General features: G+C 41.2%; 1 protein-coding gene across 5 annotated transcripts in view; it reads right to left on the bottom strand.

Moving 5' to 3' along the window:
* Positions 1-10,742: 10,742 nt before the first annotated feature.
* The window catches only part of LOC109687195 (TRPM8 channel-associated factor 1), a 45,307-nt gene continuing 32,475 nt past the window's right edge, over positions 10,743-23,574 (bottom strand). For 4 of the 5 annotated variants that reach the window (XM_074061431.1, XM_074061436.1, XM_074061445.1 and 1 more), the window contains 7 exons: positions 21,166-22,160; positions 20,797-20,894; positions 19,647-19,860; positions 19,105-19,344; positions 17,747-18,084; positions 16,092-16,342; positions 10,743-13,319 (listed from right to left, as the gene is read on the bottom strand). In XM_074061431.1, the coding sequence (XP_073917532.1) occupies positions 13,310-13,319; positions 16,092-16,342; positions 17,747-18,084; positions 19,105-19,344; positions 19,647-19,860; positions 20,797-20,894; positions 21,166-22,160 (2,146 nt within the window). In that variant the 3' untranslated portion in view covers positions 10,743-13,309. Of the gene's footprint in view, positions 13,320-16,065; positions 16,343-17,746; positions 18,085-19,104; positions 19,345-19,646; positions 19,861-20,796; positions 20,895-21,165; positions 22,161-23,574 lie in introns of all 5 variants that reach the window. The other variant, XM_020164995.2, reaches the window with a different exon arrangement.

The raw sequence follows: 23,574 nt of genomic DNA, 5'->3' as shown, positions 1-23,574 counted from the left end.
ACGTCCCCAAACCAGGACCTCGACTGGAAAAGTTAAGATACAGCTATAGAGTAGCTGCTGCTTGAATTTCTACCCAAGAGGGGTCAGATGTGAAGGTAGAAGGATACGGAATCGGAGCTTTGTCGCAAATCTGCTTTTGCACAGTTTTGCATAGCAACTGTACTTTTTTTGGTAGCGTGTTGTTTGTTTTTCTTTTTTGAGGGGGAAGACAGAGGATGCAGGAAAGGGCAGGAAGATATTATGACTAGAATTCCTAGGAAGAAGGGACTTTTTGGTCTCGTTTTTCTCTAGCTGCTTTTTGAGGTTAGCACTGGTGATACGTATAAATCATTGCTGTGCTTATAAAACTGTTAGACGTGTTTATTTTTAAGGAACGGGTACGTGACCTGTACCTTTAAGCATCTCTTAAAAGCAGCAGTTTTTTCCCACACATATCTCCACTGGATTTTAACGTGTAGTGGTCTTCTCATTCGTAAGTCTCTTTTCTGTCCTCTAGCTTGTCAAGTCGTTCTTCACCAGATTGATTCTCTGGCCCATGCTGTTTATAAGTAAGTAGCATCTCCTCCAGGACCTTGCTGTCCAGTTGCCCATTCTTTTTTCCCGAACTAACAATATACTTATGATTCTTTCTTGCTTTTGTGTGTACCCAGGTCATTCTTTCCTGCGGTTCACTCTTTGTTACGCCTGCTTCTACCAGTTTATTTCCTTCCCGGCCTCCAGTGGACTCCCACCCAGACCTACACTGCATCCTCCCTCTTTGACTTCAGTTCACGCTTGGCAGTGTTGACTCTTTTCATTTCACTCCATGATTCTCTTAAACTAACATAATGCCATGTTGTTACTGTACCTCTCTTTGGAACTTTAACAAACTATACTCTCAGCTGTTGAATTAAATACCATCTAAAGCTGTCCTTACTCTGACTTCTTGTAAACTACAACCTGACTTCTTATGTGAACAAACTACAACCAAACTACAACCAACGCTCCTTGTTGTATTCTAACAATCGTAGTTGCTGAGCTTTAGTTAATCACAGACTGATACTAGGCAAAGTTCAGTTGTAACAATCAGGCTGCTCTGTAGAGAACACCCTCTTTCTGTCTGTAAATACCACAAGCTCTCAGTAGTGGGAAGGACTCCTTCAACTACTCCTGGTTCTGGGTGCTGCCTCCTTCCTGAATCACATTGCTCAAATAAATTTTGTTGTTTATTTAAAGTTTTTCATTTAAAACTTCAAAGCAATTTTTTTCAAGTGGGGGGAATGAGATTCTGATACCTTAATACATTGTGAAATGCTTCTTGTTTTGAGCCCACTTGTGTCCCACTCCCATTCTTGTGCTGAAGTCCCAACCTTCAATATCTAAGAATATAACTGTATTTGGAAATAAATCCTTATTTATTTATTTTGAGATTGTCTTGCTATGTCCACCAGGTTGACCTTGAACTCAAGCTCTCCCTGCCTCAGTCTCCCAAGTGCTGAGATTCCAGGCATGTACCAACACAGGCTGGCTGAGAACATCTTTAAAGAGATGATTAAGTTAACACAAGGTCATTAAAAGGACCTAATCCAGTATGACTGGTGTCCAACTAGGGAGAGAGAGAGAGGAACATAGAGGAAAGACCATGTGAGGATACAGTGAGAGGCAGTGTCTGCAACCCATGGAGAAGGCCTCAGAAGAAACCAAACTCTACTTGCCCCTGATCTTAGATTTCCAGGCTCTAGAAGTATGAGAAAACAAATGTTTGTGGTTAAGCCACCAATCTGTGATTCTTTGTTATGATCGCCTTAGCAAATGAGTGTATGTCTCCTATTCCTTCCCTGGAAGCAAATTTAAAGAGATGTTATTCAGAGAAGTCAAGTAACTACCTCAGAGAGAATCATAGCTTGGGTTTGTGTAGACTCTGCAACTTACTTTAGAGAAACAACCTGCACCCATTAATAGCTCTGCTTTTAGGGTAAAAAATACGCATGGAAATCTTACTTTCACAACAAGGTCACATGTTCCTTTCATTTATTCCCATAAAGAACTAGTAAATAAATAAAACCTAAAAAAACAAATACTATTGGTGGTGAGAATATGACAATATACAAGTCTCCCCAAAATGAACCATAGGTATTTATTAAATGTGAATTATATATATATATATGTACATATACATTAACAGTCTGTATACCCCTATCTGTTTTCGCTATGACCTAGCAATCTCACCTTCAGATATGTCTTCCATGTAAAAGTGTAGATGGTTATTCACGAAAAGATGTTCATTGCAGAATTTATTTTAAATAGAAAGACAACACAAAATTACTTAATCAAAAGTTCAAACTATCAGTAAGTTAATGGTGACATTAAGATATACCATATAACGGAACACTTTCCAACCACTGAAAGGAGTAAAGTGGATCTGTGAGTAATAATGTGGAAGTATTTGCAAGTTTAATGTTTAATATATGTTGGTTAGTATGCATAATATGTTTACATAAAATAAAGGCTTCCATTATGAAATTTTGAACATGTTTACAATGTACTTCTATCAAATTCACAAACATCCACCCTCATGCCCTCTCTTCCCTCTCCCCCATTATCCTCTGTTGTTTCTCTCCCCACTCCAAATGGTTCTTCAAACAGTCCTCACTGGTTCATCAAATAATCTCCATTCTATTTTCATCTCCATTCTATTTTTGTTTAATACAACAATCTCCCATTGCATCAATTTTTTTCCTGCAAATGACATGATTTCATTATTACTCCATTATGCATATGCATCCCATTTTCTTTATCCATTCATCTGCTGGCGAGCATGTTGGCTGATTCCATTATCCATTCCTCCAGTCCCCATAATTTGCCTGTTGTGAATAGTGCAACAATAAACAGGGTGTGCATGCATATCTATTGCATGATGTCTTTAATTCCTTTGCATGTATAACCAGGAATGGTACAGCTGGTCCATATAGTTCTATTTTTAGTTTTTTGAGAAAGTTGCATACTGGTTTCGTAATTGCTGGGCTAATTTGCTTTCCTACCAACAGTGTATCCTTGCATCCTTGCTGCATTTGTTTCTTTCCTGATGACAACCATTATGACGAGGGTATCATGGAATTACAATATAGTTTTGATTTGCATTTCCCTAAAGGCTAGAGTTATTTGTTCTTTTGGTGTTTAGTTTTTGAGTTCTTTATATATTCTGGATATTAATCCCTTGTGAGATAAATAGCTGGCAAAGATTTTTCCCCATTTTATAGGTTGTCTCTTTACTATGGTGATTGTTTCCTTTGCTGGGCAGAAGCTATTTATTTGTCTCTATGTTTTTCTCTGGCAGTTTCAAAGTTTCAGGTTGTATATTAAGGTCTTTGGTCTATTCTGGTTTTTTTTTTGTACAGATTGAAGGATAGGAATCTAGTTTCAGTTTTCTACATGTAGATACCTATTTTCCAAGCACCATTTGTCAAAGAGGCTGACTTTTCTCCAGCATACGTTTTTGAAATCTTGGTTTAGAATCAGTTGGCTGCAACTACATGGATTTTTTTTTCTTTTGGTGGGGGGATTCTCCTATTATGTCCCATTGTGTTTTTGTGCCAGTACTATTCTGTTTTTATTATTATAGCTCTGTAGTATAATTTGAAGTCAGATATTGTGATTCCTTCAGCATTGTGCTTTTTGCCCCAGGTTGTTTGGCTATTCTGAGTCTTTTTTGCTTCCATATGATCTTTCAGACTGTTTTTTGTAGTTTGGTGAAGAATGTCCTTGGAAGTTTGATGGAGATTGCATTGAGTAGAAGGATTTTGGTAATCTACAAACATGGGAGATCTTTTCATCTCTTAAATCATCAATTTCTTTCTTCAGTGTTTTCTAGTTTTCATTGTAGAGTTACAGTTTACTTTGTGTGTGGGGGGGTGCGGGGGGCAGCTGTTTTTCTTTCTGAAGTCCAAACAAATTAGATCAGAAAGGGTTGTTTGCAGGCTGAGCCCCATTTTGCCTTTCTTGCTAGGCTGGATTCCTGTCAGTGTTTTCCTGTGTGCGGGCCTGCAACTGTGGGGAATACAGGAGCTGCCTTCAAATAGGTCCTATCATCTGACCCAGAAGACCTTCTCCTCCCACACCCATTCAATATTCCCTACACTAGAGGTCCTCTGCCTGTGTGGGCTTGGCATGGGAAATTTCTAAGAAGTGGGTGCTTTCCGTCAAATCTCTCTGGCTCTCTGAAAGTAGACAGTCAGGCCAAAGAAGTCTGTGCTGGCTGGTGAGGGAATGGTCCCTGACTGAACCTGTGTGCCCTGGCTTAGCAATTCTTTGTCCTAGCACTGCCACTCTTATTTATAAACAGCTGGTCTCTCTCCTCTTCCTAGAGTTTGGGCTGTGGCTCCTCAAAAACAAGGGTAAACAGTTGTCTTCCTTGTTCAGAGTTGTTTACACTTCCCAACCAAATAGATCTGTGTCTGTGAATATGAGTCCAGTTTTCTAGATCCATACTCATTTTGGGGTAGCCATTTGCTTAGCCAGTGGAGATGGGGAGGATTTTGACCTTTGTAGATATAAAAATCCTGGATCTTTTGCTCTCCCTAGTCCAAAGTTTTGATTGTAAGAACTCTTCTGAGAGGATTTCCTCCATGGCACCAGTGAGCAAGCTAGGAAGTGCAGGAGGCCCCTTCTCTAGCATCTGCTTGCTGAATGGGACACGGATTGTCTATACTAAACTTTATATTTGTAGAGTGCCATCATGTGTGCTGTGGAGTCCCCAGAGACTTTCCTTTAATCTTCTGCTTGCAGTCCAGCTTGGGACTTGGGGGGATTGCTTCTTTCCTTCCCCTACAATTTTGCTTAGTGCTCTGTGTCAGCATCTGCTATTTTTTAAATAAATATAATGTTCAGTGTTTCTGGATTTCATTTGGTCTCTGTCCACTGTTTACTGTTGCCTTTCTACTCCATTCATCTCTCCCTACAGCCATACACTGTTTTCAGTGCTTTGTTTCAGATTCATGGAGAGTCTGGGTGCTGGGTGTCTCTAATCCACCATCTTCCATGTTCACACTATCATTTTGTTAATACAGGAAAAGACCTCATACACACACTTGAATGCATGCAAGTTTGCATGTGTGCAAGGAAATACTCTGAAAGCTTTCAGAAATAATTGATAAATGTGACTTCTCTAGTAAGTAATTTGAAGTGCTTGAGAATGTAGAAAAGCACATTTTCTTTTCATTTGCTCTAGTTATTAATCCATTTTGTTTTTGTCAAGGAAACAATTTTTTAAATTTTTTTTTATTATTCATATGTTCATACATTGCTTGGGTCATTTCTCCCCCTGCCCCCATCCCCTCCCTTACCACCCACCCCACCCCCTCCCTCTCCCCCCCACCCCCTCAATACCCAGCATAAACTATTTTGCCCTTATTTCTAATTTTGTTGAAGAGAGAGTATAAGCCATAATAGGAAGGAACAAGGGTTTTTGCTGGTTGAGATAAGGATAGCTATACAGGGAGTTGACTCACATTAATTTCCTGTGCGTCTGTGTTACCTTCTAGGTTAATTCTTTTTGATCTAACCTTTTCTCTAGTTCCTGGTCCCCTTCAAGGAAACAATTTTTATAAACAAAGAAAAACAGAACCAGGTATGGTGGTACATGTCTATATTCCCAGCTACTTGGGTGGCAGAGATAGGAGGATTGTAGTTTGAGGCCAGGTTAAAATTTCAGAATATTTTAAGCTAAAACCCAGTGTGAGGTGAAGAAACGTGAGTTTTTAGATTTCATGGCAGGAAACAACTGACTTTTGAGATTTGAGGTGAGAGACAGAGGAAGATGATCCAGAGAAGTGAGTCAGTAAATTTATGTCAAAAACTCAGCCAGCATTTCTTTTCTGTGCTGGTGCTCTTAGGTTTTAACCAGTCTCCACCTATGTCAATCTTACTCTTTATGGTAATGTACTGCTATGGTCTTTGTTTTGGGACAGGATGTCACTAAATAGCCCAGGTTGGCTTAGACTCTAGATCTTTATAGGCATGTGTCACAACCAGACTCATTTCTTTTCTTAAAAGACTCCTGAGAGTGTTTTATTGTTGCTTTCAACATCTTTACTTTTGGAGAAAAAAGTGATTTTTCCAGGGTCAGAGTGCAGAAGCAGGCTTGGCATCACCAAGATGCCTGTCGCTTGGGAGCATGATCTGACCAAGCAAAGGAACCAAAACAATATAGAAACAGCACAAAGATCATCAAGTCTGATGTAACCCATGCTGCTCATGCAAAGGAGCAGACTCCAGACCCTTCCTCCTACCTAGGAGAAAAATGAGAATGATTCAAAGACAAGTCAACCTATTCTTACTGGTCACGTCCTTTGAGGTATTCTGGTGGACAGATACGATATTATGATTGATAAGTCTGTGAATTCATAAATTTAGAGGAGAAACATGAACATAACTAGAATATCAGATCTATTTATCTAAGTGCCTGAATTGGCTACAAATGAAGTGCAAGGGAATGGAAAGGGAGACAGTTATTTCTGATCAAGGAATCTGAGAAGAACTTGCAGAAATGGATACACAAAAATTTAGCTTAGAAAAATGTATATGATACTTGTGAGCAGAGATGAGTGGAGGCCATTACAGTGTGAGATTATATGTATCAGTTTGAGATATGAATGTGAAAAGCTTCATTTGAGAAAGACAAAATGTTCAGTGACACTGAAACTTGTTAACAGGCCTTGCAGAGTGCTAGCTGTAAAGAGTCATTTCAACCAGCTTTGGAGGGATTTCATTGCCATACTAAGGAGTATGAATCCTACAGTCTGTAGATATTTTTAGAAACATCACATAGTAAACACTGTGGTTGTCTCTTCAGCATCTTTTCCTTCCCCTATCTTTTATCTTTCTAACCAAATCCCAATTTTGTACAGACAATCCACCTCTTCCTTTAGAAGTTCAGGAGAAAATGAAACCATTTTGAGTTCCAAGGGTAGACATGTACTAGCTTAAGTCAAGAACTCTAACCCACACCTTTTGCATAACTATGACTGGCTTTTTCTGGGTTGTACATAATAAATATATATGAACAATATTACACTTAATTGTCCTACATACTTAAGAGACACAGAGAAACCAGTTATTATTGTTACCATGGTATACTGGTACGTTTTTGTCGAACAGAGGCCAATCCATGCAGTAATTCTAATTTATCACTAAGCCAAATGCAGGGGCCACTCCATACATATGGTTTCTAACTGTGGGCTATCTTTAATAGTCTCTGGACTCTTTCTTCAGTTATTTTTAGTCATGAGTTGAACTTACTGAGGCCCTGTATATCCTTCCCCTTAAGGGCCTTAAGAATCTGGAAAGGATTAGCCACATTCTAATTTAGGAATAGAGATGGTTGAATCCACCTATGTACATTTACTGGTCTGAGTCACTGGAGAGGTTTACTAAGTCACTAAGATGATCCAGAACAGGTGCCTACAGTTGTTTTAAGACTACAAAAATGCTGCTCTCAGATTTCCAACTGCAGGATATGCATGCCAGACGGCCCCAGCTGGTATGCTCTGGAATCCTCACACCTAGGCTATGCGCTGAAGGGCTTCTGCCAGCCAGCGATTAAATGTGACAGGGATCAGAAGGCAAGCCCATTCCTGGGAGACATCCTGTTCAAGGACTCCCTTGTGGGTTTGAAGAAATTTCCTGAGACCTTCACTGAAGTGTAAGTTTTTCCTTCTCTTTCCTTCCCAAGGTTAAACCTATACTGCACTCTGATGGTGCTCACCACCTCCATCTCCTTGCTTCCCTCCCTTTCTCTGTTCCCTCACAGGCGTTTCCCTTAATAAATCTCCTGCACATCTGATCTTTTCTTGGCTTCTGCATCATGAAGGACCCAGAATAACTCAAATACTATTATAACTCTTCACATTGTAACTCTCAAGTGAATTTATTCAAATTGTGCTGCAGTAGGAGTAAAGGGCAGAATTAACTTAAGGGGATTCATTTTCCCTTTCCATTCCTAGTACATTTATGATAACTTTCATTCAAATTATAGCACACTCTGTCTCCAAGGGCAAGCTTGTGCCTGTCTCTTGATCAGAAGCAAAGAAGCAAGAATATGTTACTTCTTTTGACAGGTGGTCAGCCCTACCTTAGAGTTATGAAAGCTTTCATGTTCTCCTCTGGCATATTTGTGATATTAACCTGGGCTTACATTTTTTTTTCTGCTTGTATCACAGGTGTGGAACACAGTTGGTGGGAGCTGGGAATAGTCTAGTGATAGAGGGTGCCTTGGAAAGCATCACTGTGCCTACAGAGATAGCTATGCTGAAGTTTCTTCCTGCAGTAAAGGACAAGGGGATGGATCCTCTCACATTTCTAAACTCTTTTCTCTTTCTCCCGCCCATACATCTGACATGATGTTTGGTTTTGTGTAAGACTTCAACTGTCAGGGAGACAGTGGGATTAAGTTAGTTGGATACCAAGAATGGATGCTTTTTTTCAGGCTCTGAAATATCAGCACCAATGTCCTTTCATTGCATCTATGCCAGTGTGGTGTAAATATTTTCATATGCAGTCCCATGCAGGTAGCAGTGGTGATGGACTATGGGAATTGGAGGTCATGGATAGTTAACAGCCTTTAAGAAAAATCTTACAGAGAAACAGTAAGTTAATGTCCCAATCCTTTGGAATCAGTAGCTATTATTAGTTACTTTTTTCTACAAATGTATATAACAGTTTTTTGAGTGGTACTGGGGTTTGAACTCAGGGACTTATGCTTCCTAAGCAAGTGCTCTATCACCTGAGCTACACTACCCCCCCTTTTTTTTTTACTTCAGTTTTTTTTAGATATGGTCTCACTTTTTTTGCCCAGGGCTGGCCTCAGGCCACAATCTTTCTACCTGAGTCTCCAGTAGCATGGATTATAGACATATACCACCTTGTCTAGCTTGTTGGTTGAAATGGTGGAGGCAATCTTGATAACTTTTTGCCCTAGGATGTCCTTGAGCACTGATCCTCCTGATCTCTAGCACCAAAGTAGTTTGGACTTCAGGCATGCACCCAGCCAACAAATAAGTTTTTTGCTTCAAAGCTGATGAGACACCAAAGTTGATTTTGGGAGTCAGACAGCTGAGGAAAGTAAACCAATGAATAGCATTTTTCAGTTTCCTTTTACTCAAATGCAGACTGAGTGCTATGGTAGAGACATAAAAGAATCTGGGTTATTTCTATGACAATAAAAATCTGCTGCAAGTATACTCAAGTCAGGAGGAAAATCCAGGAGCCAAAGGGAGCCTCTGCAGTTGGGGTGGGAAACCCCTCAGGTGCTTGTTCCTTATTTCTGTCAAGCTTGGTTATTTGGGTTCCCAGGGGGCAGCAAGGATAGCCATAGCCATCTCCAGGAACTTGAGGACCCAGCATACATTAATGCAGCACAGTGAGCAAGGCCACTTATAGGTCACTGGCAAAGTGCTCATATGCGTATTCTCATTTAACAGTTTTGGTATATCCTTTTGTTTTTATTTTATTATTATTATAGAGGTGCTGGTGATCAAACCCAGAATCTCATGCATGCTAGGCAAGTGCTCTACCCAATGAGCTACAAAAAAAAAAAAAAAAAATCTGGGAACCATTCTCATTTGTGAGAATAAATCTCCATTCCAGATCTTAAGAATATATGGGACATAGGGAAGATGCCAACACATGTAAGAAAAGACCTATAAGAATATAATCTTCAGCTAGAAATGCTAATGAGAATGGAAAAGGAAGAAATGCCAAGAGAGTAAGAATAGTACATAGAAAGTTAGTAGCCTGTGTTGGGCACCAGTGGCTTACACTTGCAATCCTAACTATTTGGGAGGCTGAAATCAGGAGGATTGCAGTTCAAGGCCAACCCAGGCAAGAAGTTCATGAGACCCCATCTCAACCAAAAGCTGGGTGCAGTGGTATATTCCTGTTGTCCTAAGCTATGTGGAAGGTTGAGATTGGAAATGTCATGGTTTCTGGCTAGTCTAGGCAAAAAAGTTCATAAGATCCCATCTCAGAAGAAAAAAGCTGGGCGTAGTGTTCCAAGTCTGTCATCCCAGTGACTTCAGGAATCATAAAATAGGAAGATTGTGCCCAGGCTGGCCCTATCTGTAAAATATCCAAAACAAAAAGGGCTGGAGGCATGACTCAGTGGTAGAGTGCCTGCTTAGCAAGCACAAAGCCCTAAGTTCACACCTCAGTATGGCCAAACACACAAAATAGCTGGTAGCCTGAAGATTGCCATTGGATAGATGACTATTTTTCAAGTGCAAACAGATTTCAGTGTACAGGGAAGTGACAAAGAACATACCAAAGGGACTGACAGATGGATAGAAATCCTCTGACACCAGCTGGTATCCTGTAAAATGAAAACTTGTTAAAGCTACCAAATGAATAGGAGCACAGAAAAGCTTTCAGTGCCATATGGCTCTTCTTGAAGTGTTTCCCAGCATAGGAGCAAACACCATAGGCCTTGGGAGAGAACACTAGTTAGCAATAGCCTCTTGATCAGCTCTTCATTCAACAAATATTGTATACCTATTAGACAGTAAGCTTAATTCCCAGATGTGGAGAGACCACCAGAGAGCTTTGCTTTTGTGCTACACCTTTAGAAGCAAGAGAAGGCGAAGTGTGCGAGAGTCATGGGCTAGAACTGGGCCATGTGCTGAGATGGACACATCAGGTGGATGCAAATGCTTCAGGGCTTGTAAGCCATGTTAAGGGTTTTGGTTCAATTGCCTTAGTGAATGTGAAGCCACTTAAGGATTTTTATTTGAGTTTATTACAAATTTTTTCAAAGTAATACATGCACAAGGTAAAAAAATTAAATAGTACAGAAGGACTTGAAATGAAAAACGCAGTTTCCCATACCACCCTTTCCTACTTTCATTCCCTAGATGCTTTTAACAATATCTACTTTTGGATTTTCTGCTAACTATCTTCCTAAATTTAAATAGTATATTTGAACAATAATTTTTTTGTCTTATTAACTTTAGACCGTCTGTAATAATTCTGTTATAAAAGATAAGGATTTAACTTACACTATCTCCAGTTTTCCTTTGCCCATCTTCTTCCAAATGTTTGATAAATGGTATTTTTAATACTTCTACTGGTTTAATGTATGCCACCAATCAACACACTAATTATGTAGTTCTTGTCCTAAAAGACTTAATCTTCTCATTTCCACTTTGAAAATATAGGTAGCCCTACTCTTCCTTCTGCTTCTATTCTCCCAACTAATTCTCAACCTTTTTGTCTCCTTTTTCTTTAACATGTCAGCATTGCTTTCAATCTCAGTTCTGAAAAAAAAATTAAGCCTTTCTCACTTCACTGATAGAGCAGAACACTGAAGATCAATAAGTGGCATCTACATTATTTTGGCTATGAAAATGCTTTTTTACTGAAGCCAAGTAGAAGTCAAGATGCTTTCTTCCCTACACACCTAAAATAATGATGATGTGCCACTGATGTAAAGGGAAGAGACCTACTGCCAATGTCAAAGTGAGTCTCTTATTACACTCTTTGAGTAATCAAAAACATGCCCCATTTTATTTTGTATCATCATTGGACCTGAATTTCTTGACTTTTTTTTTTTAATCTTTTTTCGGTTGGTATTGGCTAAAGAACATGTGTCTCTCATATTTCTAATCATCCCAGATTCTCCATGATTCTGTGGCACAAAATGCACATTTTTGGCAGTCCACAACAAGACTATGAGCTCTCATGAAAAATGGGTCTACTGGATAACTGTAACTCTAGAGTAAGATATCCTTTGTGATAACTTTAACTCTAGAGTGAGACATCCTTTGGATAACTATCACTCTAGAGTGACACATCCTAGGTAAGGTCCATTGTTTGCTTCCCATTTCCTCCTCTTTCCTAGTTTTCATTTTCATTTTTCTGGAGACTTTCCTAAAGGTACTTCTTCAAAAAGGGTGTAAGGGAGGTAGAATTTTTTTAACACTTGCCTGACAGAAAATGTCTTTATTTCGACATTACTCTTGATAGTCTGTCTTCTATGGAATTCTGACAATCAGAAGCTATGTGAACACACTGCTCCCTTGACTTCTAGCATTCAGTACTACCAATAAGAAATCTGCTGCTAGTCTATTTCTTAACCCTGTTTTGTTGAGCTAATTCTGATGACCTAATTTTTTCCCCTCCCCCTGCTAGAGCACTTTTTATATCTTCTCTCTATCCTTAGTATTCTAAAATTTCATAAGATTGTGTTCTAGATCTAGGTTGTATTGGGCCCCCTCAGTCTGGAGAAGTATTTCTTTCTGTTGTTCAATTCTTTGTCTTTTTATTTCATAATCCATGTTTTCTAGGTTCTCTCTTCTAGAAACCTAATGGTTAGATGTTATTGATTGTCAATGTCTCTTTCATTCTTTGATATTTTCTATTTCTTTTTTACTCTCTATCTGATGAAATCCCTTTCATTTTATTTTCAAGCCTGTCTACTGAATACTTTTGGTAGTCTTATTTTGCTTGCAAAGGGTTCTTGTTATTCTCAGAGTTTTCTCTTTCTTCGTAGTATCTCATTACCATCTTACAAATACACCTCGAATCTCTCTGAACGTATAGACAGAATGTTAAGTTTTTTTTTTCCCACATTCACTTTGTTTCTTCCAGACTTTGTAGTATTTCTCAATCCCCTTAATTTTCTGTAGCTATTTTCCTTATGCTTCTCCCCTGATCTTTCTTCCTCCCTTCCATGGCTGGGAATTCCTAGCTGAAAATTCGTATTTAAACATCAATATTAACTACTGACTTTTATAGCAGTTGTTATGGGTTTCCTATGCAGTTGTGTGGTCAGATCTGTTTCTACAGAACATCTCTTCTGTGACTAGAAGCCCTGGGCACTTGACTAGGGGTCAGGACTCTCAGTTCAGAGTTACCTGGTAGACTTGGGGGCACTTATTTCCCCCAAAAAAGAATAATTTTATTTAGAGTACCAACTCTTACCTCTCCTCAGGTGGTTTATTCAAGTCCTTTATACAAACAACAACAACAACAACGATAAACTGATACCAATAATAGGTTGCCTGTGTTCTGTGCACAAGGGTGGGGGCAGAGTAGGACAGGGATCAATTTACAACTGGTACAATTCTTTAGTAGACAGACTTTTTCGGTGCTCAAGTCTCTTTGGGGTTACGTTGTTCAAATCAATTTATCATCTGTCTGAAAGGTACCTTCACTCTTCAATTCATTATCATGCTACAGCCACATTCTCTCTTCCAGGAATGTGTGGAGATCTCCAACCAAATGCCTACAGTTTTCTTTGCTGAGACATGTCAATTCTCTTTTGTGTTTCTTGACTTCAATTTCAGTGGGGCCTGGAGAAGGAAAGAAAATAAACTTACATGTTCAGTCCATATCTTAAATTGGAAGTCCCACTGGAGGCTTTTAGACAGGTGACTAACATGGGTAATGTTATATTTTTAAAAGATCCCCCAGCCTTTACTGCTGAAAATGGGATTAAATGAGACAAAAAAAATGGATAAAATTTTATTCTAAAAGATTGAGGACACAATTTCCTTTCTGAGAACATGCAGTCTCTGGGACTTTTGGGAGTCAGGCACTTTACCAAAATAGTACACTATTCAAATATCTAGTAAACTAGAGAATGTTTTTATGAGGCTCAGAAGAGAATTACTAAAACCTGAATAACCCAGAGCTTAAAAGACTTACCTGATTCTAAATGGCTCACTCAGCACTGCTTATTGGGGCACATTCAGGAGCACATCTTAAATTCTTCCTTTGTATTGGCATTTGGGATAAATAAAGGGACTTTTTGTTCTTCTAAACTTAGATAAGGGGTGAATATACAGAGTCAAAGCTCTGGAAGTAGGGACAGGAAGGTCCTTCTGTTTGCTGATTGGTTTCTTTATTTACTCATTTATTTGGTCATCCAAAGCACTGTAGTTATGAGCACCCATTTTGTAATCAGAATGCCTGGGTTCAAATCACAGATCTACCACTTATTAGCAATATAGCTTAGATAATTTCCATAATCTCCATAAAACTCAGTTTTCTCATTCCTAAAATGGCAGTTCTCACCTCATAGGATTATTGTGATCATTAAATGAAACAATCTATACAAAGGAACCTGGCACATACTCAACACCCCATAATTGATAGCAATTATTGTCTTCAACCCACCCAATTAACAATTAAGTAAATAAAATTGTATATTAATATAAATACAGAAGAAGAAATGAGCTAAAAGAAAACTAATTGCATGTATACACCATCAATCTTAGAGACTCAACTTTTGTTAAAACTATAAAGAAAAAGGAAGCTCCAAATAAAAGTAGCAGAAATCAGGAGAGTCTTTGAATGTTTCCACATTCAAAATTAAGTTTTGGTTAGTTCTATCCAATTATCTTATTCCAAATTAAAGTTCTCTATATGTGTGTGGTAAATGTCTCTTGACAGCTATTGTGTCTTGAATCTGTGTCACTCTGAAAGTATAAACACCAAAAGGAAACTGGGATGTCTACTGTTTGTTAAGGGCAAACACCAACTTGTTCTGTTTTTTGTCAAAATGTCCACTCTAGATTTGATCAAAGAAGGAATGTGGCCTGAAAGAACTGGGTAAAGAGTCCAAACCTAAGTAGCTTTAAAAAATCTCATTTTGAAACCAAGAGTGGTGGTATATGCCTATAATCCCAGCACTTGTGAAGGAGGCTGAGGCAGGAAGATTGCAAGTTGAAGGCCAGCCTGGGCTACAAAGTGAGTCTGAAGTCTTCCTAGGCTACATAGTGAGGCCTTGTTTCAAAACACCAAAATAATCAAACAACAGTCCCTCAAAAATGCATTGTGAATTTACAGTCTCTTCTTTAGAACCACAAAGCAACATACTAGAATGTTTTCAGAGGTTACTGTGTAAAACGTAGGATGGGATAGGATAGAGAACAATTATGTACTTACACATCCTAAAAGATGATTTTGAATGTTTTTACCATGAAGAAATGACAGATGTTTGACCTGATTTAAGCAATACAAAATGTGTACCTGTATCAAACATCATGATGCCCCATTAATATGTACAATTTTTATATTTTTATGTGTCCATTTAAAAAAAAAAGACTTCATCTGCAAATACCATCTAAAAATGAAGTCTAGCTCTAAAATGATACTGAGTTAGATAAAACAGCAGCTGATTTTTCTCAACATCTACTAAATGCCAGGTACTGCCCTAATCACTTTCACAGATAGTACAGAATTAAGTCCTCACAATAATCCTATGAAGTAGAGCCCATTTTATAGAAGGAGGAAACTGAGTCACAGAGAAGTTAAAGAACTTGCCGGGGTCATACAATTAATAGGTGAAAGACCCAGGATTTGGACACAAGGTGTATACTAGCAGAAATGAAGGTCTTAAACTCTAAGCTATGGGAAAAGAATGGGAAGTAATAAGCTCATTATTCTATGGACCACCATGGAATGAAACAGTCCCTTAGACGGCATGCACTGTATGGTTCACAAAATTCTTCAAAATCATCAATCCAACTTTCCATGAAAACTCTGTAAAATGGATTTTTAGTCCCATTTTACACAGAAAGAAACTGAGTACATAGAACAAATGATTTCCCAAGAGCTAGCCTTAGTTCTAGGTTATTTCCACTGTATCATGTAACTTTTCAAGTGCTTTAAAACTACCCAAGATGCTAAATACATGAGTTGTCACGGAGTTGTCTGGTTGGTATGGTAAAGCTGTGTTCCCATGGACTTCTATGGTAAGGTTTTTGAATAAGTGATTAATGAGGATGTCAAAATAAAAATCATCCTCTATAAGCTATGGGTTATCGACCAAGGGCCAGTATAGAAAACAGGTGCCCAACCTTTCAGAACTGGGTCAACATAGAGGTAGGAGGGACTCTGACAACTGAGAGCAAAGAAGTAGGGCTCATAAACAAAAGGCCTTGTTCAGAAGAAATTCTGACTCAACCCACTTCCTAGAGACAGAAGTTGGTAATAGGCACAGGACACTGATCTAAGAGGACAAGGCCAGAACCCTAGAGGACAGAGGTAGAGGAGTAAATCCCCACCTCTGCCTACCTTCCCAAACCTCTCTACCTGCCACCTCGATGGGCACTCCTTACATCTGTGTGAGGAGGTACAATTTCATAATATTTTCCTTCCATTCAGGCAGATAGGCCAGGCTGGTAGCCACTTCCTTCTGGATCGGCCAGGCCCAGGCCTCAAAGAACGGAGCCAGATTCTTCTGCACTTGGTGGGAGAACATCTTAACCCACAGATTCATTTTGTCGACATTGTCTGTGGGCAAGTTGGTCTGGTTCCTGTACTCAGTGAAAAGACGGATGAACGGCTCCCAACCAAAGGCCTCTTGGAGCTAGAAAGAGAAAGATGCGAGCAGGTAAGACAAATCTACAAAAAGAGCAAACACTCTAAGTGAATTTAATGTAGTTAAACACCTGAACATTAACTAGCTTCTGACCCATCCCTGACCTTCTCTCCTGGTTTCCATACTGGTCTCATGCACTGCTCTCATACCTTCTAATCTCAAGAAGGCCCTTGGGGCTAACACAGCTCTTGGCACAAAGCAGATGTTCAATCAGTGTTGATTACAACAATAATTGTAATGATGTGTGTATCAATGTTTTCTACAAATAGCATTATTCATCTATCTCATGTGATCATGAATGTAGTAAGGGAATACTGCAGGAGGGTTTAAAATCTGCAGACATGAAACACTTTTATTATCTTTCAAAGTTGTGAAGTTAAACCCCAGCAATTGGGAGACCCTCACTCCTATCCTGACATAATGAAATTCTCATTAATTATAGTTCTGTATGACTTCACAAGGCTACTAAAATGGCCTTTAGGGGGAAAAGTGAGTCAGGTTGAAGCAGAAGACAATAGGCAATCTAACTAAAATTAAGAGTAAGTTACAATTTTAAAAAGAGGCAGCTTTCCTGAGACCATTGGAAAGAGCCCACGTTAGCCAGAATGGCAGGGCTTTTGAGTTAAGAGGCACTTGGGCAGTCTCTGAGGCCAACTTTATTTTAGTTTTGGATGAGGAATGTTTGCTCCTGGGGAAAGCAGTCCAACAAGGTGAAAGTAGAGCCTCGCTGGCCATTTCACATCATTCTCCTGGCAGTGAGAATAGACAGAGAAAAACTCAAGCAGGTGGAAGAACCAGAATAGACTGTGCCTGGCCTGGGTCCCAGTTATGCCACTCCCCAGAGTGAGCTAGGACCTGATCCAAGCACTGAGACGGGGAACTGGGGCACTGAACAATAGTTCAAAGGCAAAGCCAACCTCCAGGTCCAGAGCGGTGAGGAATCTTGGATTGGCTACATATGGTAGAATCCAGAGCACAGCCAAGGTGTAATCAAGAGATGATATACTCATCTAAGGAAACAAACTGGTCATAAATGTGTAGTGTATGTGAGGAGGGCTGTCAATCACTATCACATGGAAGAGTTCAGCACCAACTGCAGGTATGCCTGGCTTTAAATCCAGAGAGAGTAAGTGTATTTATAACACTCTATTTGCCCTACCAGTTTTAAGAGTTCTCAGTGCTTTCTACCTAATCTCATATGGGGATACGAGTGGGGCTATTAATCCTTTTTAAGGTCATGCAGAGTGATGCATTGAGAAGTATCACCAAATGGGACTGAGTGTGAAAGATGCAGTGGGAGCTCTCCTGGGTTGCTAAAATATCATCTGACAATATGACCCTGGTGGTGTCCACAGTAGAGGGCTCCTATCACCCTCAACTCTTGCACAATACCTGCAAGTATGTTTCCAGTGCAGTCCATGCATTCCAGTTCTTCACATTGGGCCCCTTGCCCAGGTAAATTCGGACTCTCTTCTCCCGAACAGGGGGCCACAGGGCAATATTGGCACGGCCTCGAGGAATGCCCAGGACTGTTTCATGAACGTAAACACACCACAGATTGCAGGTGGCCTCGGTGGTGTGAGGTGGGAACTCCCACTCCTGCCGCTGCTGGTTGCGGCCCAGCTCGTGGACAGGGCCCCACAGCCCCTTGGTCCTGATAAGCTTCTCATTGATGAGCTCCTGCACTGACTCCAGGTGGCACATGATGGGGTATCCTGCATGCATCCAACCTGGAAATGCAGGAGGGAAGAGAAAAGTGTCAGGGTCCACCCAACCATCTCAAAAAGTTCTCTGAACCTTTCCTCTTCCAAAACCCCCAGTGGCCCTGGCACCCTGAATGCTTGGAAGGGTAATATAAACTCAGACCACCCCCAGTCTTTCTTCCTTTCCTTTTCTGCTTTCTTTCTTTCTTTCCTTTTTTTTTTTTTTTTTTTTGGATACACTCTCTATATTGCCCATGATGCCTGGAACTTGCTATGCTGTCCATACTAGCCATGAACTCCTGATCTTCTGGCTTCACTCAGCTTCTTGAGTGAGAGATTATAGGCATGAACCACCATACCTAACAGGCTTTCCTTCTTATGCTTATTCTGCAATGGTGCCTTCATCTTTACTCTGGCCTGAACCAGGATGGCAGTGGAGGGAGACAGGTTGCAAATGGCCATCTGTGCTACTATTTGAGTTTTCTGTTTTAATAAGAGTACCTAGTTCATATGAACCTATGTCATTATATCCTCTTCTCAATGTTCAGAGCTCTCTGAGAGTGGTTCCTACTCTCATTATTTCAATAGAGTTGTCCACATTGATAATTTACAACTTTACAGTGATTATCCATGCATGTCAAGAACATGAGGGTCTAGAGATATTTCCATGGTTCTTAAATGTTTGGATAGCCTCCAGTCCCATCTTTTAGGCTCCTTGACCCACAGGTAAAGAGCTCTTTATTCAGGGCCTTCCAACAACTCTGAGGTAGGTCAAAACTCTTTGCTATGTTTACTCACTCCTCAAAATTCCCCTGTGGGGACTCAGGGAACATCTGAGTCTTGATGTCTTGGTAATATCTCTCAACATACTATCCTAAATTGTTATTTATTTCACACATATTTTTCATTTCCACTTAAAAACCAATAAATACAGTTACATGTCTTGTTAGCAAATCACTTTTACTCTCCTGGCTTCCTGCTGCATGGCTGTTGAAAGAATAAAGGCACTTGGGGCAGTGCACACAGAAGTTCGCTCAGAGCACCCACCAACTGAGATCTGCACGTCGGCCACAATCCTCTGAGGTAGACGCAAAGGGAAGGGCTCAGCTCCCAGCCGAGCCACAGCCTGCATCACCTCATCCCAGAGGCGGAGCAGAGGCTCAGGGTTCTCCAGGGCACGCAGATTTGCTGTCGGCACAGTCAGGATGATGTTGTCAGTGGCCAGCTCGCCCCAGGGACCTGGATGCTCCTGGATACGCCTTTTCCACTCTTCCTGGGTTGTCTCCCCTAGAAAGAAAGGCAATGGAGCTTGAAACACACTTTCTGAAATCCTTTACATTAAAATATAAAACTTGGACCCCAGGAGATAAACACCAACATCACAAACAGTCCCAGCCCTTCTCTCTGTCCTTCTATAAAGTCTCCATGTATATGGTTCGGTCTTTTTTCTTGGTCCAAAGCAGAATCTAAGGAAGCCACTTTCTGCCCTCCTCTAGTCTATGGTTGTCTTCTGCACCAAGTAGCCACAGTTGCCTGGTCATTCTCAACTCTTCTCTTCTCCCAGAATGCTCTCCACAGCTTCCACTTACCCAGTTTGTAATATGGAGCATGCACAGCCCCCTTAACGGTGATGGGCACAGAACCCAGCTTGCTGCTCTGAGGTACGATGATATAGAGCAGGCCACCCCAGAGGCAGGTGATCGATTTCGTGGGTTTGTCCAAGCAGCATCGGTTAATCACAAGTGGGCCTCTGAACAGCTTGCTGGCCCTGGTCAGGTCATCCGTGTGGCAGCCAATTTGTATCTGGAGCAGAGAAATCCCACCCCCCCACGCAAAGTCACCACAAGGAGAGTATGGGTGGAAGAGGAGCGCTCAGGAGGTAGGGATATAGGAAGGGTCATTAGGCCATGGCTTCACACATCACAGATGAGTCCTTTGAGATACACCCACGAAATTAGCATTCCTCATGGTCATATGCACTGAATTATGGGCAGAAATTCTCACAAGGGATTCAAACAGTCCACAATGGCTTGTGGGGAGAGAGTAATAAGAGGAGCAATAGGTATAATCAAAAAGGCTCATTCTGAGGACAGCCAACTCCCACAAATGGTGCTTTGGTGTCTTTGTAACAGAGAATTCCAGGTTGCCCATTGCATGTGGCACAGAGGGGACCCTGTTCTTTCCTGAGAGAGGGCCCAATATGAGGCACTATGATCCAGCTGATGCCATGGAGGACTGAAGCAATTCCTTCCATTCTGCAAGTGCCACCTATTCTGCAAGGGCCCCCTTCTAGAGGGAGGGGCAGAGCAGGATGACTAATTTTGCAAATGTGGAGCAATGGAGCAGCAGGTGGACTTGAGCAATTATGGAACAGACTTTAGTATTGTGGAGAAGAGACTGGAATCAGAAAGACCTCGTGCTACAATGGGAGAAGTATACCTGGATGAAAAGTGAACTAAGACTTACTGAATACCTACAGAGGAGTAGGATACCTTCAATTTGAGAGCTCTGCACTATAAGTCAAAAGCACAACATTAGAGGCAGAAATTGGTTAGTTTTGAGTCTAAGCTCTGAAATGTATCAAATCTATCCATTTCGCTTTTCTGCAGTTTAAAAATGGGGTAAAAATACCTGCCCTGTGTTGTCAATATGGTTTTATGGGGACCAAATAAGATGCTGACTAGGAAGGCAATATCACTAGGATTCCCTGTCCTAGGGGGAGATGGGGTACGGCCTCACCTTCAGATCAGCAGAGGCTGCGTCTTCAGGCAATGAGACTTCTATAATTTGTCTTCCAGGTATGTAGAGGCCGGTACTCATCCAGCAGTATCGGGTGCCTGCCAAAAGCACAGGAAGGGCAGGTTTTGTCCTTCTCCTTTCAGCACTTTCACAAACCCTTCCTGTGCCCTGCAAACTTCTACCCTTATGTGCTGCCCTGACTTAACTCTTTGAAAAGGACCCAAACCTCAGCCTCTATCTTCTGGAAAGTATATGGCAAAGGATAGATGGAGATGGCCTTCAAGAGGTCAGATGCCCAAAAACTGCGGCAATCACATGCCCCTCTTCCACCAGTCCCCAAAACACTAAGCTCACACCCTCCTTCCATACCTGGATTGGTGCAATCGACTTCCACGGTGATGGGAGACTCTGAAGGGCGCAGATAGGTACTGCTGTATATGTCTTCAATTTCTGGGACTAGCAGCGAGAGATCACTTCCAGAGTGGGCCAAGCCCGTGGCCAGGGAAAGCATGGCCCCCCTGCAGCAGTCATTGATAACGGGGTTCTCTCGGGTGGCCACTGGGAGCCTATAGCGGCTCAGCAGCTTCCGCAGGAGTCGGTGCACCGACAAGTAGGCAGGGATCTCTTCCGCGGGAATCTGGAGGAAAGCTGCACCGTCTGGCCCCAGCTTTGCCAGCCAGCCCTTCTCCACATTCCCTCTCTTCCTGCCCATTATCACCTGGAACTCGGCCAGAGTGGAGCGGAAGTGATAGGTTCTTATCCCCGCTTTAGGGGTACGGAAGGGCCCTGGGTTGAGGCTTTGGCTGGTGATGCTGATGCCAAAGGGGTTGAGGAGCAGGTTTCCAGGGAATCGAGCCAGGGGGGACACGCCTGGGTTCTTGAAGGCCCACCACCAGGCTTGGGCTCCAACAAACAGCCCGCCGCCCTCTGCCACAAACTCCTGCAGCTCCTTGACCCCCACGTCACTCACGGGTTCAAAGCAATAGACACTCGCGTCACTGGTCAGACTGGGCTCAATGCTGGTGTCTATGCCTCCCACCGCGAGCAGGCCGCTCAGTGTTCTCAGCTCGGTCTGCACCACGATTTTGCCTCGGCGGCCCCCATCCAGCCAGCGGACAGCATTGAGCAGAAAGGGGCCCAGTTTACCCACTGTGAATAATACTTTATGGCCAGTCACAACCACCCGGCCCCGGCCATAGCGGGCAGCCGCTATAACACAGCCATGGTAGGAATCTAACCCCAGGGGAAAAGCCAAAGCCCCGTGCACGAGCAGCTGGGATGGGAAGCAATCCGAGTTGCTGATGTCCAGCTCTGAGATACCATGCAGGAGCTCCTCTCTGTCCTCGGAGAGGTCGTCTTCACAACTGCAAAAGACACATGTTTTCTGGATTAGAGGGAAGGCAGGGCCCCTATAATTGCATCCAGTACACAGCAAGGGCTACAGATGCATAAGCATGCTTTAACTAATACCCCCATTTTTAGCTCCTGCAGGAGAGCTGTAGAAGGTTTCAGTATTAATTTTCTGCTCTGCTCATTCTCAGAAAGGAAGCCCTGCTCTGTTTACCTAATATTATATATTAAATATTCTAGACTTAATTTCATTTTTATTTCAGCCCTTTAAACATCAGATAAAGAAGGGAATAGGAAATCATGCTTTCAATTTTATAAGGAGTCTCATTTATAATTCCATACAGCTAATTTTCTACAAATAAAGTCTTTGAGAGCTGAGTTATTCTCTCAACAAGTCAATCAGGGGAGCAGGCCAGGTTCAAAGAAGCTCTGGTTACCTGACCCAAGAGGGCTTGTTTGCCTGTATCTAGGACTCCACCCATTCATTGCCTGCCCAGCAGGGGGTAAGCATATCCATGCTATGGGGTCTTACTCAGCATCATGTGTTTACTTTTCATGGATAACCCATTCCTAAAAGACTTCAGCATACCAACAAGACCGGATCCCTTGTGTGATTATTGGGAGTAGAGTGACTTCTGTAAGCCTGAGATTCCAGAACAGGTTTTTGCCATTTTGTTAGATCTAAAGCTGTGGCAAATGTGTGGTCAGAGGTAGCGTTGGGGAAACATCAAAACATAGGGGTCAGTTAGACAGCCAATTTGTAGTATTGGTCTTGGACTAACTGTGGCTGGCAGAGCTCTAACTGAAGGGAAAACCGTGGTCCTCACAATGAACACTTTGGTGAAGGTAAGACTATCTCTTTAGAGTTTGGAGATGTCTTTTCTTATATTTGAGGCTCTAACATTAAAAACATTCAACTAGGGCTGGTGGAGTGGCTCAAGTGGTAAGAGAGCCTGTCTAGCAAGTGTGAGGCCCTGAGTTCAAACCCCAGTGCTGCCAAAAAAAAAACCAAAACCAAAAACAAAAACACATTCAACTAGCTCTTCTGCTCTAATTCCAGGTTTACCAAATATCCTTATGATTATAATATTGCTTTTCAGGATCATCTGCTTAAAGGTGAATCTGAAATTACAGTACTGAAATTACAGTACAGGCCAAGCAAAATGTTCTGGTTTTATGACATTTGTTTTTCTCAAGCAACATTTTGTACAGTCTATCTTCAATTTGATGATTCTAAAACTGAGGTTTTAAAATTTTTAATATCTTACATATGCAAATAAAATTAAATGGGAAATGTTTTTATTCTCATAAGGAATTCTGTTTATAAATTTCCCACAACTCATTCTTTTACAAATGAAGTCAGTGAAAAAGTGTGTTTCTGTATTCTAATTAACACATCAGGATTTCTATACTAGCCTAATATGGCAA

This window comes from Castor canadensis, chromosome 2 (assembly GCF_047511655.1).
Source record: "Castor canadensis chromosome 2, mCasCan1.hap1v2, whole genome shotgun sequence".
Classification (NCBI taxonomy): domain Eukaryota; kingdom Metazoa; phylum Chordata; class Mammalia; order Rodentia; family Castoridae; genus Castor; species Castor canadensis.
The sequence above is the reverse complement of the archived record's forward strand: the minus strand, read 5'-3'. Positions and strand labels throughout refer to the sequence as shown.